The 20582-nt window shown below is 37.1% G+C and overlaps 1 protein-coding gene across 4 annotated transcripts in view; it reads left to right on the forward strand.

The window, feature by feature from the left end:
* Nucleotides 1-20582, forward strand: part of Rps6ka5 (ribosomal protein S6 kinase A5) — a 188633-nt gene that overhangs the window by 99257 nt on the left and 68794 nt on the right. For 3 of the 4 annotated variants that reach the window (XM_071607600.1, XM_027931659.2, XM_071607601.1), the window contains 2 exons: nt 16833-16948; nt 20447-20554. In XM_071607600.1, the coding sequence (XP_071463701.1) occupies nt 16833-16948; nt 20447-20554 (224 nt within the window). Of the gene's footprint in view, nt 1-16832; nt 16949-17658; nt 17741-20446; nt 20555-20582 lie in introns of those variants that run through there. The other variant, XM_071607602.1, reaches the window with a different exon arrangement.

A 20582-nucleotide genomic window follows, 5' to 3' on the forward strand; every position in this document is an offset into this window, starting at 1 on the left:
TAATACTCCATTGTGTATAAATGTCACTTTTTTTTATCCATTCATCTATTGAAGGGCATCTGGGTTGGTTCCACAGTCTAGCTATTGTGAATTGTGCTGCTATGAACATCGATGTGGCAGTATGCCTGTAGTACGCTCTTTTAAGGTCTTCAGGGAATAGTCCGAGGAGGGCAATAGCTGGGTCAAATGGTGGTTCCATTCCCAGCTTTCCCAGGAATCTCCATACTGCTTTCCAAATTGGCCGCACCAATTTGCAGTCCCACCAGCAATGTACAAGAGTACCCTTTTCCCCACATCCTCGCCAGCACTTGTTGTTGTTTGGCTTCATAATGGCTGCCAATCTTACTGGAGTGAGATGGTATCTTAGGGTGGTTTTTATTTGCATTTCTCTGGCTGCTAGAGATGGTGAGCATTTTTTCATGTACTTGTTGATTGATTGTATGTCCTCCTCTGAGAAGTGTCTGTTCAGGTCCTTGGCCCATTTGTTGATTGGGTTATTTGTTATCTTATTGTTTAATTTTTTGAGTTCTTTGTATACTCTGGATATTAGGGCTCTATCTGAAGTGTGAGGAGTAAAAATTTGTTCCCATGATGTAGGCTCCCTATTTACCTCTCTTATTGTTTCTCTTGCTGAGAAAAACCTTTTTAGTTTAAGTAAGTCCCATTTGTTGATTCTTGTTATTAACTCTTGTGCTATGGGTGTCCTATTAAGGAATTTGGAGCCCAACCCCACAATGTGTAGATTGGAGCCAACTTTTTCTTCTATCAGATGCAGAGTCTCTGATTTGATATCAAGCTCCTTGATCCATTTTGAGTTAACTTTTGTGCATGGCGAGAGAAGGGGATTCAGTTTCATTTTGTTGCATATGGATTTCCAGTTTTCCCAGCACCATTTGTTGAAGATGCTATACTTCCTCCATTGCATGCTTTTAGCCCCTTTATCAAATATAAGATAGTTGTAACTTTGTGGATTAGTCTCTGTGTCCTCTATTCTGTACCATTGGTCCACCCGCCTGTTTTGGTACCGGTACCATGCTGTTTTTGTTACTATTGCTCTGTAATATAGTTTGAAATCTGGTATCGCTATACCACCTGATTCACACTTCCTGCTTAGAGTTGCTTTTGCTATTCTGGGTCTTTTATTTTTCCATATGAATTTCATGATTGCTTTCTCTATTTCTACAAGAAATGCCGTTGGGATTTTGATTGGCATTGCATTAAACCTATAGAGAACTTTTGGTAATATCGCCATTTTGATGATGTTAGTTCTGCCTATCCATGAACAGGGTATATTTTTCCATCTTCTAAGATCTTCTTCTATTTCTCTCTTTAGGGTTCTGTAGTTTTCATTGTATACATCTTTCACCTCTTTTGTTAGGTTGATTCCCAAGTATTTTATTTTTTTTGAGGATATTGTGAATGGAGTGTTTTTCCTCATTTCCGTTTCAGAAGTTTTGTCGCTGATATACAGAAATGTCTTTGATTTATGCATGTTGATTTTATATCCTGCCACTTTGCTGAATTCATTTATTAGTTCTAGTAGTTTTTTTGTAGACCCTTTTGGGTCTGCTAGGTATAGAATCATGTCACCTGCAAATAGTGATAATTTAAGTTCTTCTTTCCCTATTTTTATGCCTTTAATTTCTTTCATCTGTCTAATTGCTCTGGCCAGTGTTTCGAGAACTATATTGAATAGAAGTGGTGATAGAGGGCATCCCTGTCTTGTTCCAGATTTTAGAGGGAATGCCTTCAATTTTTCTCCTTTCAGAATGATGCTAGCCTGAGGCTTAGCATAGATAGCTTTTACAATGTTGAGGTAAGTTCCTGTTATCCCTAGTTTTTCTAATGTTTTGAACATAAAGGGATGCTGTACTTTGTCGAATGCTTTTTCTGCGTCTATCGAGATGATCATATGGTTCTTATTTTTAAGTCTATTGATGTGGTGAATAACATTTATTGATTTCCGTATATTGAACCATCCTTGCATCCCAGGGATGAATCCTACTTGATCATGGTGCACAATTTTTTTGATGTGTTTTTGTATCTGATTCGCCAGAATTTTATTGAGGATTTTTGCATCTAGGTTCATTAGAGATATTGGTCTATAGTTTTCTTTCTTTGAGGTGTCTTTGGTTTCGGAATCAGGGTGATGTTGGCCTCATAGAATGAATTTGGAAGAGCTCCCTCTTTTTCTATTTCCTGAAATAACTTGAAAAGTATTGGTATTAATTCTTCTTTAAAGGTTTTGTAAAACTCCGCTGTATACCCATCCGGTCCTGGGCTTTTCTTGGTTGGTAGTCTTTTGATTGCTTCTTCTATTTCATCCATTGATATTGGTCTGTTCAAATTGTGTGTATCCTCGTGACTCAGTCTGGGCAAAACATATGACTTAAGAAATTTATCAATGTCTTCACTATCTTCTATTTTATTGGAATATAGGTTTTCAAAATAATTCCTAATTATCTTCTGTATTTCTGTAGTATCTGTTGTGATGTTGCCTTTTTCATCCTGTATGTTAGTAATTTGAGTTCTCTCTCTTCTTCTCTTCATTAGCATGGCTAAGGGTCTGTTGATCTTATTTATTTTTTCGAAGAACCAACTTTTAGTTTTGTCAATTTTTTCAATAGTTTCTTTTGTTTCCATTTCGTTGATTTCCGCTCTGATTTTAATTATTTCTTGCCTTCTGCTACATTTGCTGTTGTTTTGCTCTTCCTTTTCTAGGGCTTTGAGATGAAGTGTGAGCTCATTTATTTGTTGGTTTTTTCTTTTTTTGAGGAATGACCTCCAGGTGATGAATTTCCCTCTTAAAACTGCTTTCATTGTGTCCCATAGATTCCGATATGTTGTGTCTATATTTTCATTTATCTCTAAGAATTTTTTGATTTCCTCCTTTATGTCTTCTGTAACCCATTGATCATTCAGTAACATATTGTTCATTTTCCATGTGATGTAGGATTTTTCCTTCCTTCTTTTATCATTGATTTCCAGTTTCATTCCATTATGATCAGATAAAATGCATGGTATTATCTCCACCCCTTTATATTTACTGAGGGTTGCCCTATGGCATAATATATGGTCTATTTTTGAGAAGGATCCATGTGCTGCTGAGAAAAAAGTATATCCTCTTGATGATGGTTGATATATTCTATATATGTCAGTTAAGTCTAGGTTATTGATTGTGATATTGAGTTCTATAGTTTCTTTATTCAACTTTTGTTTGGAGGATCTGTCCAATGGTGAGAGAGGTGTGTTGAAGTCACCCATAATTATTGTGTTGTGGTCTATTTGATTCTTGAACTTGAGGAGAATTTGTTTAATGAATGTCGCAGCACCATTATTTGGTGCATAAATATTGATAATTGTTATGTCTTGTTGGTGAATGTATAACAGTATATAATGTCCTTCCTTATCCCTTTTGATTAACTTAGTCTTGAAGTCGATTTTATTCGATATGAGGATGGCCACCCCTGCTTGCTTACAAGGACCGTGTGCGTGGTATATTTTTTCCCAACCTTTCACCTTCAGCCTGTGTATGTCTTTTCCAATCAGATGTGTCTCCTGGAGGCAGCATATTGTTGGATTTGTTTTTTTAATCCACGTTACCAGCCTATGTCGCTTTATTGGAGAGTTTAGGCCATTAACGATTAGAGTTACTATTGATAGATGGTTTGTACTTCTAGCCATGTTTGATTTTTTTTTTTAATTTAGTTTGTTTCTCCATGATTAGCTTTCCCCCCGCCCTCTGTCTTTACTGAGGCACTTCCCACTGATGGTTTTGGTTATTGTTTTTCATTTCTTCCTCGTGTAGTGTTTTGCTCAAGATGCTTTGCAATGCTGATTTTCTGGCTGCAAATTCTTTTAACTTTTGTTTATAATGAAAGATTTTTATTTCGTTGTCGTACCTGAAGCTAATTTTGCTGGATACAAAATTCTTGGTTGGCATCCATTGTCTTTCAGTGTTTGAAATACGTTGTTCCAGGATCTTCTCGCTTTCAGCGTCTGTGATGAAAAATCCGTTGTTAACCTTATTGGTTTACCCCTGAATGTAATCTGCCTCCTTTCTCTTGTAGCTTTTAATATTTTCTCTTTGTTCTGTATATTGGATATCTTCATAACAATGTGTCTTGGCGTTGGTCTACTGTGATTTTGTATGCTCGGTGTCCTGTATGCATGTACAATTTGTATATCCGTTTCCTTTTTTATTTCTGGAAAGTTTTCTATAATTATTTCATTCAGCAGGTTGCTCATTCCCTTGGTTTGAACCTCTATACCTTCCTCTATCCCGATGACTCTTAAGTTTGTTTTTTTTATGTTATCCCATATCTCTTGGATGTTTTTCTCGTGATTTTTTACCAGCCTTTCTGAGTTGGCTAGACTCTTTTCAAGATTATATATTTTGTCTTCATTATCTGACGTTCTGGTTTCTACTTGCTCCACTCTGTTAGTGATACTCTCATTTGAGTTTTTAATTTGGTTTATAGTTTCCTTCATTTCTAGAATTATTGTTTGATTTTTTTAATAATCTCTATCTCCTGATAAAGATGCTTAATTTCTTCTTTTATCTGTTTATGTAATTCATTTTTAATGTGTTCTTTCACTGTTTGAATTTTCTGTCTCATATCCTCTTTAAGGTTCCATTCCATCTGTCTAAGGTATTCCTTGAGTTCTTTATTTGACCATTTTTCTGATGCCTCTAGGTCCTCCTGAATATTTAGGCTGTCCTTCATTGTTTGTACTCCTTTTCTTCCTTGCTTTTTCATGCTGCTCATGTTACTTCTTGTTCTGTTTGCTGAGTTACTGTTTACTCCTATAAATTTATTTGATGCTTGGGAGGAAAGGTATTAGAAGGGAAGGGAAGAAGTCACTAAAGAGAATGAGAGTAAGCAGGTAGAATTCAAGGAAGGGGGAATAAGGAAATTGAAAAGAAATGAAAAGACAAAAGAAAAAAAATAGAAAAGAAAAAAATTTAAAATTAAAAAAATAATAAAAAAAATTAAAAAACAACAAAAAAATGAAAATGAAAAAAAAACCCAAATTAAAAAAAAATTTAAAAAATTAATAAATGCAGTCTTAGAGTTTGATTAACTTCTCTTCCAGTAGGTGGAGCTGTTCCCACCGGGCCAAGCTTCTCCTCTCAATACGCGGGAACTAATCACTGTGCAGCAGCTCCTCCTCCCAGACTGGGCGGGTCTCCAATCCTGAGTGCCTAGGGCCTTCTCTTGTGTCTAGTCACTTCCCCACTTTTCCTCAAGCCAGGCCCCGGTCACCGGTGACGCTCACCACAATACTGGCTACACGCCAGGTCTGCTGCTCTCGGGAGCCCTATTTTCATGAACGACTGGGCACACTCTCCCTGTTTGCCATTCCCTCAGACCCTAAGTTTGTAGAGCTTGGGGCTGAGAACCCTCAGCGAATTTTGCTTGCCCTCTGGTAGCCACGTCCCCGGTAGCTGGTGCAAGAGACCTCAGTTGTCAGCACTGGTGGGAGCGGTAGCCGGGAGTTCCGCGCCGCGGGTCCCGTGCCACTCCTGATTCCCTTGGTCTGGCTATCGCGCTTACGGGAGAGCTGGGAGGGGCCCTTACGGGAGAGCTGGGAGGGGCCCTTAAGGTTTCCCCGCTGTGTGGAGAGGGAAGGCTAGGGGGTTACACACCTGTCGCCGCCGGTTTCAATGGAGTTATCTCCTCCGCCGCATTCTGGTGACGTCAGTTCTCTACTATGGTGGTATCCCATTCAAATGGTGACAGTTCGTTCCCTTTGCCGGGTGACCAATGCAATGGGTGGGTCCTGACTGGCTCTCCCAAGCCCCGTTTCAATCCTGTGGCCACTGCCTATGAAGGCTCGGTTGGCATTAACCTCCGTAGGTTCAGAAGAGCCGACCAGTTGTTTCAGCGGGATCGTTTAGTGCTGAGTCACAGCAGTTTGTCTGCGAGAAGCAGGCGAATGGGAGCTTGAATTCAGCCGATCCGGGCTCGGTGTGTGTTCTGAGAGGCCCAGACTGTTTGCCCCAGATCCACGTCAGCTCAACATTGCCTAGTGATCCTGAGCAAACAGCATTTAGACAGTTTACTACTCCCTATGCCCGCGCAGCTGAAGAGGTCAGAGACTTGATCTCTCTGCCTAAGTATGGATTTAGATTCAGAGGGATTAAGTAACTCGCCCAGTCCTCCGTTGGTGAAGGGTATAGCGAGGACTGCCCTCTAGGTTTTCCGCTGTCAAGACCTGTGTTCTTAACCACTGCATTACCTTCCTTTCTAAAGATGAAAATATTTCTCTCCAAGAATAGGCAAAATAAGTAAAAATTATAGTCCTGAAGTGGCAGTCCTACTGGATGAAGTGTCAGAAGTTGGAGTAAGGGGTGACGGAGTAGTTGCAGATTGTGGAGAAGGGGGACCTCCAAGGAAGGAATTGATGAATGTGTGGAAGGACAGTCTCAGTAGACACACAAAGGAACAGCTGGAAGATTCAGCAGCTCCTCACCTCCAGGGAGATGGAGGTTGGAGTTAGATTCCTCCCAGGGTACATGGACTCGGCAAATACCAAAAGATTTTTATCAGAATTACAGCAGGGCCATGCCTTAGCTGTAAATGCACAGACCCAGGATAAAAATAAATGATGGTAGTACAGTTCAGCCAATTGAATAAAATAGGAAACCATGAATTCATTTAGATATAAATAAATAAATTGAATGTTTGATGATGCTTGGAACGGTTACATAATTTCAAACTGCCTCTCCCAAATTACTTTTTAATCACAAAGTGAAATATGTACTCTTGATGGTGGAAGAACCAAGGAGACACCACCTTCGTCAAATGGCCCAAGTCAATCATTGATAATAGGATGAAGTGAAGTCACATACTGCCTGAGAGAGTGCTGCACCAAGGTCACGGTGATACTTTCATAATTCTCCTCCCAGAGTTGCACACCTGAATACGATGGTGGCCATAAGAAGACACACTCAGATTGTGAGAAGTCTTCAAAAGTGTAAAGATCATGAAAGTCAAAGACAGACGGAGAAATTTCACCATTTAAAGAAATATGTCAACTAATGTTAACATTTAGTTCTGAATTGGATCATTTTCTATAAGGAAATAAGTGAACAACTTGAGAGACTTGAATTTAGGACTGAGGATTAGATGATAATGCTGTATTTTAAAAAATATTTTTTAGTTGTAGATGGATACAATAATTTTATTTTATTATTATATTTTTATGTGACATGAAAGATTGAACCCAGCACCTCATACATGAAAGGCAGGCACTCTACTACTGAGCCTCAACCCCAGCCCTAGATGATAATGCTATTTTCATGTTTATTTCTTACTTTGTAATGATTGTATTGTGGTTTGAAATACAACTGTAGGTATATATGAATGATGGGTTGTCTAGCTGGTGACTTAAATGGTTTATGAAAAAAATTCTATGTACTATACTTACAGTTTTTCTGTAAACTTATAATTGTTTCAAAATAAAAACCAAAAAGGTGCAATTGTATTTTGATCTAACATCACATAACTAGAAAGTCAACTTTTAAAGTATTCTTTACAGTATAGTTTTTAAAAAACATAGAATACTTAGGAATAAATTTACTCTGTATATTAGAATGCATTACTGAGAGAAATTAAAGAAAACCAGCTTATTGGAGAAAGACAAAACTCAATATTGTTAAAGTGTTAGTGCTATTGTGTGGTTCTTAAATATCTCCAAAGCCTGTGGGTTAAAGAATTAGTTCTCAGCTTATGGATAATAACTAATATGATATCCATATTAGTTATTAAAGCTGAAGGTGGTAAAAATAAGAAGTGAGACCTAGGGAAGGTTATAGATCATTAGGGCGTGTGCTTAAAGTGGGATACTGGGACCCCTTAGCACATTCACCACCATCCCCTCTTCTTCTCTTTCACTTTCTGCCACCATTAAGTGAACAGCTTGCTCCATTGCATGTCCCCTGCCATGATATGCTGCCTCACTGTAGGCCCAAGGGCAACAGGGTCAAATGACCATGGGCCAAAATAAACCTTTCCTCCTTATAAGTCAGTTATTTCAGAGATTTGTTCCAGTAACAGAAAGCTGCCTAAAGCAGTCAGTTCTCCCCCTAAGGAACTATAAAAGTAAAATTGTCCAAATCAAAATCCAATTCTTTTTTAAATATAGAGATTGAAGAGCTTACTCTACAATAAAACAATAAAGATGATGGAATTGGGAAGACTTAAACAATCTGATTTCAAAACCTACTGCATGTTGCACAAATCAAGACAGTAGTACAGTATGGTATGACATGGATCAATAGAGTATAACAGAAACTCTAGGTACAGACTCACATTTATGTGGTCAGTTGGTTTTTGGCATATAGGCCAAAGCAATTTCAGAGGTGAAACAAATTTCTTCATTAGATTGTTCTGGAACAACTAAATATGTAAACACTGGCTAGTATGGAAAAAAGTGAATCCCATCCCTTACTGTACCCTGAACACAAAAAATAATTTGAAATGGAAAGACCTTATATATACAGGCTAACAGTATAAAGCTTTTAGAATAAATCAGGGGAAATCTTTGACTTTGGGATAAGCAGAAATTCCTCAAAACACTAACGGGTCAGGGATTAATTTTAATCAAAATTAAACAATTTCTGCTCATCAAGAGAAATGTTTAAGAAAATTAAAATGTAAGTCACAAAGTCAGAGATAATATTTGCCATTTACATACCCAACAAAGGATTTGTATTTAAAATATATAAGAATGTCTTCAAATTAATAATGAAAAAAGGAAAACCAGAGGTTGTACTCCTAGATTGGCAGCATGAAGAGCTCTGTAGACACCTCTGAAGGAAAACAACCTCAACTAATGAAAGCTGTTGGAACAACCAACCATTAAGTGTCTCTAGAAGTTTAAGGGTAGGAATACAGCCAAAAAAGAAATGTTTATTAAAGAAAAAAATCTAATAAACTCTAAATTTGAGTAAGAGCATCCAGTAGATGGCACTTGAGGCATGAAGTGCCGTGGCCTGAAGTGGGACTCCTTCCCACAGGTCCCTGTCCAGGATCCAGGATCTCTTAGAAGAGACAGGCCACCAGCATTTCTTACCCACCATTAGTCATACTGCCTATCTTTCTGACAAGTGAGGCTGGGAGGTTGGGGGAGCCTCTCCCTCCCGCATTCCCCACCCCAGGGCAGGCTCTCTGTCTGTGGCTTGGCGAGCCGAGGTTGTGGAGCGCTCCCCATCCCTGCCCACTCCACTCGCAGGATGGGGGCTCCATAGTGGTGGGGCAGGCTGGTAGAGATGGCCAAAAGCAACTGTCCTCACCCAGTAGTCTCCTAATAAAACAGGACTGTCACTCCAAAAGAAGTGGGCCTCGGTCCTCACCCTTAACTCCAGAGCGGTGGCTTGTAGATTTTTTTTTTTTTTAATCTATAAGGGGAACAGCAGTTCAGAAGAACAGAGATCTGAAGCTCTCGCCAAAAGAACTAACTATATGTAAAATAGAGTTTCTGGAAAATCCAAACCTACAAGTACTTTTGGGGGGAAAAAAAAGATTCTGGCGGGTGAGCAACTGAGAGGAGGCGGGTAGCTCTATTAAAGCACAAGGTAGGTTATTAGAAGTGGACACCTAGGGAGAACCCTCCGAGGGTCAGAACAAACCTGGAGCACTGGCCTCTGACTTTTCTTGTAAAGGGCCCTGAATTTATAGGATCAGAGTGTGGAGTAATTTATGCCTCCAAATGTTATTGGAAACAGCAGAGCAGTCAGCCAGCAGTCAGTGGGGCCTAGTAGCTGGCTGTGGTGCTGCAGAGGCAGACGGCCTCACCAGTCAGAAAAGATAGGGAAAGCCCAGGACTCTGCTTTCTGAGGAGCAGTATTGGAGGCACACTGCAGATAAAATAGACTTCACCAAAATAGCCAAAGTTATTAAATGTGGAAAAAATAATAAAAACAGGCTGGGGTAGAAAGTTTAAATCAGATCATAACTGAATCCCCCCCAAAGAGAGGAGAATCAAAATGGTAACTAGGAAGACCCACATAGCAAACTATAAATATGTACTTGCTCTCTTTTTTCAACTTCTTTGACAGACAAAATTACATAAAGTAATAATGATAGCGGTATCGCCGGGCTTTCAACATATGTACCCTTGGTATCCATGGGTTGTTGATTCTATTACCTTCACAGACCAGAACAAAAAAATGTCCACATCCCTGTATAAAATGGTGTGATTTGGCTACTGGATTAAGGTCCCAGCTGCTCACCATTTAAAGGCCAGTATGTGGGAGAGGAGTTGAAGGAATCAGGTTTATTCAAAGACCAGCATCTTGGAAGATGGAGGCGCTGTCAACCTCAAAGCTTCACCCTGGGGAACTCAGAGGCAAAGGGGCTTTTATGGGGAGGGGGAGAAGATACATTGAGACAGTGGGCAAGAAGGCTGTGTGCTGAGCGGGGTCTTCATCATTTATAGCTTGTGTCTCCTCTTTTATTTTTTTCTGACTGGAACACAGAAACCTACCTTGACCTCAACCTCCTGGGGTAGTTCCTGTAATTTACAAATAAATACATTTTTGCTTACTATTTTCAATATGCTGTTGGTTGAATTAGTGGATGTGGAAGCCACAGACACAGAAGGCCAACTGTTTACAGTTGAGATGTGTCTAACATTATAGAGATTTTCTGCAAGTTAAACTTCACAGCAGTTGATATGGTTTGTGTTAGTTGATGCACTAAACTCAAGGCTGCAGAGAGGCATCGCCAAGGTCACCAGATGTTCTTGGTTCTTGGTTGTAGGTTATTTAGCAGTTAACATCCTAGAGTTTAGAATGCAGGGCAAAAGAGAGGGACATAAAAAAAGGAATGGGGAGGGCAACAATCTTGCAGAAAAGCAAAGGAAGGAGGAAAAAGTAATTTGCCAAGGACAACATGCAGAAGAGCAGCCTCTTATACTATTTGCATGTAAACTATGCACACCCTCCTATATACTTTTAATGGTCTCTAGATTGTACAAGACAAATGCTAGGAAAATAATTGTTATGCTGTATTGTTTAGGGAATGGTGACAAAAATAAAATCATTCATATTTTTTTCTGAACATTTTCAGTTTGCAATTGGTTAAACCTATGGATATGGAATCCACAGATAAGAAGACCAACTGTAGCTGTACTGTGTCTAACATTAATAGATCAAAAAGGAGAAAGAGAGTAGAGCTACATAGGAGTAATTTCCCATATATTATTGGAATTAAGTTAGTATAAATGTTATACTGTTTCTAAGTTAATATTATATAGTAAGCTATAGAGCAACCGCTAAAAAATAACTCAAGAAAATGAAGTGAAAATTCACTATATGAGGGCAGGGGCTATAGCTCAGTGGCAGAGATCTTGCCTAGCATGGGTGAGGCACTAGGTTCGAGCCTTAGCATCACATAAAAATAAACAAAATAAAGGCATGCTGTTCATCTACAACCACAAAAATGAATTTAAAAAAAGAAAATTTGCTACTTGAATTAAAATGTTACATTAGAAAACAGTCACCAAATTTTAAAAAAAGGAAGAAAGGAAGAATAGAGGAACAAAAAGATATATAAAAAAACAAAAAATAAATAAAATGGTAAACATAAATTCAGCTATTGGATTAACAGTAACATAAAATGTGAATGGCTAACTATTCTAATCAAAAGTCAAATTGTCAGACTGGGGAGAATAAGGTTAAACTATGTACTATTTACAGGAGACAAACTATAGATTCAAATACCCAAATTATTTAGAGGGAAAAGGATGGCAAAACGTAAATCTTTAAACAGCAACTACAAGAAACATCAGACTTAACAGATATTTTTAAAAATGCCATTATTCATTAAAAGGAGACATTTCATAATGATAAAAGGACAAATCAGGAAGATTGTAAATGTATGCTAACCTAACAACATAAACCCCAAAATATGAAAGGAATGGAGAAAGAAATGGATAATTTAACAATAATATACCATTTTCAATAATGTTTAAGTACAATTAGGAGAAAGGTCAACAAGGAAAGAGAAGAGTTGATCAATACTAAAACCACCTAGACATAACAGACATCTATAGAACTTGGTAAACAACAACAGCAGAATACATATTGTTCTCAAGTGCACATGGGATGTTCTCTAAGATGGGACATATGCCAGACCATTTTAAAAAGTTAATAAATGCAAGAAGACTAAAATCATAAAGAGTACATTCTCTGACCAAACATAATAGGATTAGAAATAAATAACAAAAGGAAATTTGGTATATCCACAATTATGTGCAACTTAAACAGCATACCCCTAAATAAGCAACGTACCAAAGAAGAAGTAAATCATAAAATATTTTGATGAGAGAAAATGAAGACAGTAAATACCCAAACTTTTGGGATGCTGTTAAAGAAGTGCTTATTGGGAAATTTATATCTACAGTTGCCTCAATTTTTAAAAAGAAAGATCCCAAATCAGTAAACCAATATTTTACTTTAAAACACTACAAAAAGAAGAGCAAACTAAGCCCACATCAAACAGAAGGAGGGAAATGATAAAAATTAGGAGAAAATAAGTCAAAGACTGTGAAAACAATAGAGAAAATCAGTGAAACCAAAAGGTGATTTCTTCAGGGAGATCAGCAAATTCACAAACCTTTAGCCAGACTGACCAAGAAAAAAAAGATTCAAGTTGGTAAAATCTTGAAAGAAGGGACATTCCTGCTGACCTTATAGAATTAAAAAGGATTGTAAGAGAATACCATGAACAACTCTAACAACATTCAGTTAAGTTGTTTTTATCATGGCATTTCTTTTTCTTTTTCTTTGTTTAATTGTTGATAAACCTTTATTTTATTTATTTATATGTGGTGCTGAGAACCAAACCCAGTGCTTCACACATGCCAGGCAAGCACGTTACAGCTGAGCCCCAGCCCCAGCCCCAGCCCAGTGGCATTTCATGTTAGATAAATTATGTGATATAAGGAAATTCCTATAAGGATATGAACTCAAGAAGAAATATAAATTCTGAGTAGGCCTATGACAAGATGTTGAACTGCTATTATTATCATTACTATTACTACTACTCTACTACTAATCCAATACTACTACTACTTCTTATAATAAAAACTACATACAAAGAAAAGCCAGGGGGGCTGGAGTTGTGGCTTAGAGGTACAGCGCTCGCCTGTACTTGCACTTGCGGGGTGCTGGATTTGATTCTCAGTACCACATAAAAATAAAATAAAGGTATTGTGTCCAATTACAAATATATATATATATATATAAAAATAAAGAAAAAAGCCAGGGCCCAAACAGCTTCACTGGTGAATGTTACCCAACATTTAAAGAACAATACCAGTTCTTCACAAACTCTTCCAAAAAAAAGAAAAGGAGAGAATACTTCCCAGATTGTCCTATGAAGACAGTATTACCTCAATACCCAAACCAGACAAAATAAAAGAAAACTTCACACCAAAATCTCTTAAGAATATAAATGGAAAAATCCTCAACAAAATTATGTCAAACTGAGTCTTGCAACTTGTATAATAAAGATGATATATTATGGCCAAGTAAAATTTATCCCAGGAATGCAAGGTTGGTTTAATAAACAAAAATCAATCAGTTTAATATACCTATCAGTAGAATAAAGAACAAAACCATATAATTCTCTCAGTAGGCATAGAAAAAACACTTGACAAAATTCAACATTCCTTCATGATAAAAAACACTCAACAAAGTAAGAATAGAAGTGAACTTCCTCAATCTGGTAAAGGCATCCATGAAAAATCCACAGCTAACATAATACTTAATGATGAGAAACCAAATGCTTCCCTCCTAAAATCAGGAACAGAGATAGAATATTCACTTTTACCACTTACATTGTAGGCTAGAAGAAGTCACAAAAGGGAAGGAAGAAAACTTACATTGCAGAATACATAAGATCAACAAACAAAAATTGAATTTCTGTATACTTACATTGAACAATCTGAAAACGAAATTAAGAAAACACTTCCATTTACTTTAAAATCAAAAAGAACAAAATGTTTGTGAATAAATATAACAAAATTATAAAGCATAACACATTGTTGGAAGGTTGAAAGAAGATCTGAATAAATGGAAAGACATCCCATCTTTATGCATTGAAAGACACTATTGTTAGGATGGCAATACTTCCTATATCAATTCATAGATTTAATGCAACCTTCTTCAGAAATTCAGTTTATATGTTTGTAGATGTTTTGAAAAAACAGTTTTGAAAAAGGAGAATAAAGTTGGAAAACTTATTTCCTATTTCAAAGTTCACTGAAAAGCTGTAGTAATGGAGAAAGTGGTGCTGGTGTAAGAACAGATGTATAGATCAATATAGAACAGTGGGGTAGAAAGAAGAGTCCAGAAATCCTCACTTTGACAGTTAATTGATTTTTCATCAAGAGTGACAATGGGAAAGAGCAGTCTTTTCAATTAATGATGCTGGAACAACTGGAAAGCTTCTTGCAAATGGAAAATTAGACCCAGACCTCCCAACATAAACAAGTTAACTCAAAATGATCAAAGACTAAAGAGCTAAAACTATAAAATTCTTAGAAGAAAACATTGCAGCAATTTTTTGTAACATTGGTTTTGACAATGATTTCTTAGACATAAAACCAAAATCACAAACAAGTAAAGAAGACATAGATGAATTGAAGTTTCTGGGGTGCAGTGGGTGATAAAAATGTTCTACCATTGATTATGGTGACGGTAGCACGACTCAATAAATTAAACACCATGGAGTTTTACACTTAAAGTGGGTGAATTTCACGGTATGTGAACTATATCTCAAAGAGAAAAGAAAACTGAAATAGGCACAGAAGTATGCATGCAAACATGCATACACAAATACACACGCACACATATACACACACCCCAACAAACAAACAAAACAGGCACTTCACAACAGAAGATATGGAAATGTTCAATAAGGCATATAAAAATGCTAAGTAATCTTTTTATTCAGGAAAGTGGCAAATTAAAACCATAATGAGATACACCACAGAATTATGAAGACAGTACCAAGTGCTTACCTTAAAGAGGTTCCCACTAGCTTCTCACATTTCTGCCATTAATTATAGCACTTACCCCTGATGACCCTCCAGGTACCATAGCTTCCGCTGTTACACCTCTTTGGCAGCCTTGGCATCCACTTCACCACTGTTACAGCCTGGACCCCTGAGTAGAGTTTGCTAACAGCTTGTAAAAGTAAATAGCACATACCTAGAAAACAGCATTACTTACCTCAGGATTTTATTTTGGGCTCCAAGGTTAATCTTCCAAAGGTAAGAAGTCCGGTACTTGATGTTGTTATCTATCGGTCTGTTTCCATTTATGGTTACTTTTTCTCAGTTTCCCCAGTAAATGGAATAGAAAGCACTTTCTGTGTCCCAGCAAGATAATTACGTGGTGAAAGTCTTTAATAAGTATGATGATAACTTATGAGGAAGTGATCAACTCTGCTGGAATGGTCCTAAAAGATAAAATGATTGAACATTCAGGCTGCGTAGGAGTTTGGTAGTGGGTAGATGGGTGCCATGACTGAGGAGGAAAACCATTTATGCATCGACACCAGTATCAGGTTTAAGTAAATAAGTACTTAAAAGGAAACAAAATTCATTGTTAGTTTACAGGAATGTTATGTTCTTTTACACCTTTTTATTAATTAGCTTTGTGTTCAGATATAATTAAAACCCCTTGGCAAAATACAGACACCTTAGATGGAAAATGCTGACATGGGCTTTGAAAAAGTATTGCAAAACAATTAGCAGTTAGCATTCTGTAATTCTATTGCATCTGCTTTCTGGAATGGATAAGATTTTCAGAAATATGAGTTTATGAAGAATTTGCTTTGTCTTTTATCAAATTGTTGTAAACTTGATAGTGAATATACTGGGATACAAGCTTTTCAGATTTTTCAGGAGAAATGCTTAAGCTAATTAGTGACTTTTCTAAATGTTTTTTCTCACACACAAATGTATCTTAATGTAGCAATAGTTAGTCTCTGATGAAACTATAGTTTAAAGTTTTTTTGCAGAAGGTTTATTATCCTGTATGATTTTGAATTATTTCTAGCATTAACCCATAGTTATTACCTAAAATAATAAACATTTATTTATCAGTTTTTCAACAAATGTCTTATTAGAACCAATTACCAACATAGTTTTTTTAATTAGTCCCCTTATTAATTTCTTAATGTAACCATTTATCTTTTATTATTCCCCTTGGGATGAGTAGGGCAAACTGAAAGGGAAATGGAATCTTCTGGTTCTGGGTGCTTTGATTCAGCCACATTGTATTACTTTGACTATGGGGCTGGAAGGAGCAATAGGAAGACTACCTGCTGCCTAATACGCATTTTGAAAGTGTGCATTGGCAATTCTGGAAAGTAGGAATCTGTGCACAGCTGGCTGGCAACCATCACAGCTGACAAGGCTAGGATTTTGTGTTTTGTTTTTTGCTTTGGTTGCCGTAGGGCTGGTGTTTGGCACTTCACAGTAAGTTATATATCCATTGTACAGTGATGGAAGAGGTTTCTGATATGCTGTATTTGGGAAACGTATTGAAATATATATGATTTTATGTAATAGTTTTAATGGCAATGCTTTTTTCAAGTTGATTTGATTTATCATTATTTTATGAAATGGTATTACTATATGAATTTAGTAATATAATCTAAATAAAACAGTATACTGTACACTTAAGAGTTTTACAAAAACTAGTCTATTAAAATCAATGCCTTATGGTTAATCCGGAGTAATTAAAAGGAAATACTTCCTTTCATTTATGAATACAAGTGAAAGAAAGAAAAAATATATTTCATTTTTAGATTATATAAATGGTGGAGAACTTTTTACTCATCTTTCTCAAAGAGAGCGTTTCACAGAGCATGAGGTGCAGATCTATGTTGGAGAGATTGTACTTGCCCTCGAACATCTGCATAAGGTAAGATGCTTCATCTCCGGAGCTTCCTCTTGAACAACCTATTGATTGAGGTCCTGATGCAGCTAGTGTTTTCACATGTCACTGTCATGGAGGTTGTTGAGAGCGTACTTCCAGAATGTTACCGCTTTTCTCATAGTTCCCTTTTTTAAAAAAATCTCCTTTGCTATCATAGTTGCTGGGAGGCAGATCAGGAAGGAAGAACCTGAATGATTTCTTTACTTTCCCCATGAATAAAACCTTAATGTTTTATTTATTACAAGTATCATTAGAAAAATGCTTTTAATTCTTAAAATGACCAATGAAATGAAGCCACAAGTCATAATCTGTACTCCCTCAGTTGTGACTTCCTCCATCGCGTCTCTGCTGTCCCTATCAGGGTGTATTTCCTGCAGGGGTTGGAGAATAGCTCTCGCCCCCCTCACGCTGCTTTCTTTTCCATTTGTTTTGTCCCTGACACCCACTCTCCCGCCCCGCCCTGCTCTCCTCCTCCATTGCCTACATGTAGCATGAACTGTTACTAAATCCTTTAAATGGAATTTGTGTCCATGACCATGTTTGAACTTACACAAATCAACTTGAACTTTTTGTATGTTACTACAGATGCCATTCATCTTGATCCATGAAGTTTTGACTTAATTTTTTTTTTATAAGGAAGCATTATTGTAGAAGCAAATAGTCATTATGTAGCCGGGGCTTGTGTGTTTTTCCTCAGGTCTAGGAAGTAATTTTTCCTGAGGCTGTGGAGACCCCAAGACACAGTGTGACTCGAGCCATTGAATTATGGCAGTACAGGTACATCATGAAGCTGCTCTTCTTTGTCTTGTCATATTCAAGCCCTGCCCTAGCATAGGATAAGCAGAGACTGAAGTACTGATCATAGAGCGTGGAAGGAAGAGAGAACGGAAGGGAAAAGGTGAGGAGGAGGAGGAAGTTTAAAGGGGTTGGCACATCCAAGCAGCAAGACAGAGGCCGTGGATAGAGGAGAGGCTGAGAGAAGCGATTCTGGAAGGCCTAGGGTCAAGGAAGGGAGCACCCAGGCCAGAAGAGAACCCAGACCGGACAGGTGGAAGAAGGCAGTCCAGGCAGGAATCATGAGAAGAGTGGGGAACACATGGGAACGTGCAGGGGGCAGCCTGCAGAGCAGGGAAGGGGGGTCCACTGAGGTTGTGGACAGACATTGACACTTCCTTTGGTAGGATTTTCAGTATGGTGACAAGCTTTATGCTTATTATTTTTTGTGTGATTTAAAGTAGTTAACACATTTTTGCATAAGAAACAAATCAAACCCAGGAATAGGCTTCAAAGATCTTTGAGATTTATTTTTTAAATGTCATATTTAATAATGTAAAAGTGATGGCAGATTTATTATAAATACCAGCATAAACATAGCACCAAGCCCCAGTGAATAAGATAGGAAATTCAGTTTTTAATTTATGCAGAACTTTAATTCTGTTCATTCTGTTTATTAAAGGAAAATCCACAAACATTCATTTTACTATTTAGCAGTAGCAAGAAACATGGAAATAGAAACATAATGAATATTGAATCTAAATATAGTTGACATGGGATGAAGTAATATGAAGCAAATCAGAACTCAGCTTATTTTATCTTTATCTTAATACTTTAAGAAAACTCATATAACACAAAGCTAACAGTATTAATTAATTTTTTTAATATTTATTTTTTAGTTGTAGGTGGACATAATATCTTTATTTCATTTTTATGTGATGCTGAGGTTTGAACCCAGTGCCTCACGTGTGCTAAGCAAGCGCTCTACCACTGAGCCTCAACCCCAGCCCCTAATTAATTTTGATATAGATACTAACCCTGGATTTCATAGAAAGAGACAAAAATGGGAGTTTACTTGAAAGTGATGAAGTAAAAAAGATAGTAAATTATTTGTTCCTAAAACTCTCTTCCAAAGAAGTTGTTTAAAAAAAACCATACTACTGTTGTTAGATGTGAATAATGCTTAAGTTAAATATATGCTCAGTATAGACACCAGATGTTTTCCTTCCTATCTTTCACATAAAACACTGAAGATACTGGAGGAAAATTGCCTAGTGTTCTTCTTTGTGTAATTTTGATTTCACTTTTGAGAGCTATTAAGGAAGAGTCTGCTTTTTCAGATACTTAGTGTTGAGAAAAGCAAGATTTCTAAGTTTAAAAATATTTCATCCAGGCTGACTAACTACAAACATGAAATGCAACATTCATGTAGATCAAACACCTCTTCATAACTTAGGTAGATATTTCTATGTAATACTTGAATTGTTTTACTATAAAACTTACATGCAAAACAGAATAGAGAATGCACCACATAACATTTCAATAACAGACAATACATGCAAAGTGGTTCCATAAGATCCTAGTGGAGCTGAAAGTCCCTATTACTTGGTGACATCATCACTGTCATAATGCACCTTGTTACTCAAGTGTCTACAGTGGTGCTGGTGGAAACAAATGGCAGCATGCCAGTTGCATAAAAGTATGACATACAATTAAGTATAGGACAATAATACTTGGTAATGATAATAAATGACTGTTGAGAATGTAGTCTTGCTTGTTTAAAAAAAGGTTTTTCTGTAAGACAGTATGCTGTGTTATACTGGCATCAGCTTCATACATCTTGTGTTTACCATATAATCATTTTCTCTTAAGATCATTTTGATTTTGTGTTGTTTTGTGCATCGTGGCCCAGGAGCAGCAGGCTGTTCCTTAGTCTAGGTGTAGAGTAGGCTCTACTGTGTAGCCTCATGTAAGTACCCTACAATGTCTGCACAATCCCAGGACCTCCTAATGAAACTCCCTGTCATTAAGCAATGCATGACTCTGTAAATGTTATTTAATTGATTTGTTTTCCACATTTAGAACTAAAGATAAACTAAAATTAACCTATGATCTTTAACCTTCATGTTTAAGAGTCTGTTGTTCAACAAGTCTTTATTAATTATCTATTTGACACATAGCATTGTTCTGGATACCGGAGAAATAAACAAAAAAAGTGAAAAGTTGAGTTAGAGTATAAGTTTATCAAGACAAATAGGAAATGCCTAGAAAATATTATTCCCTTATAGGTAAGTACAATATAAACATAGGTGGTATATGATGAAAAAGAAGGAAATGACCAGTGAGGGACCAGGCTAGTGGGAAAGCTTTCTGAAGCCATTAGGAAATAATGAACAAGGATTGGCTAAGAAGGCCCCTGAAGATCATCTTCAGGGACAGGAAGAAGCAAGAGTCTACAGCGAGGTCCTAAGAAGCTGGCCCAACAGGAGGAGGTCCTCTCTACAAAGAGACTGGAGATGGGGTTGCAGAGTCCTGGGGAACTGAGCAGATGGCCCTGACAAGGAGCATTTACATTTGACCTGATGGTCATTAGGAGCCACAGGATCTGAGGAGGGAAATGCCTTTTTTTTTTTTAATGTAGATAAGAAAGACTGTCCTAATTAATTTTTTGGAAATTATTTTAAAATGCATGTTTGTTTGTTTTTACAGTTGGGGATTATATACCGTGACATTAAGCTTGAAAATATTCTACTTGATTCTAATGGCCATGTGGTGCTGACAGATTTTGGTCTGAGTAAGGAGTTTGTGGCTGATGAAGTGAGTATTATATTTTAATTTGAAGTTA

Source organism: Marmota flaviventris, chromosome 2 (assembly GCF_047511675.1).
Source record: "Marmota flaviventris isolate mMarFla1 chromosome 2, mMarFla1.hap1, whole genome shotgun sequence".
NCBI lineage: Eukaryota > Metazoa > Chordata > Mammalia > Rodentia > Sciuridae > Marmota > Marmota flaviventris.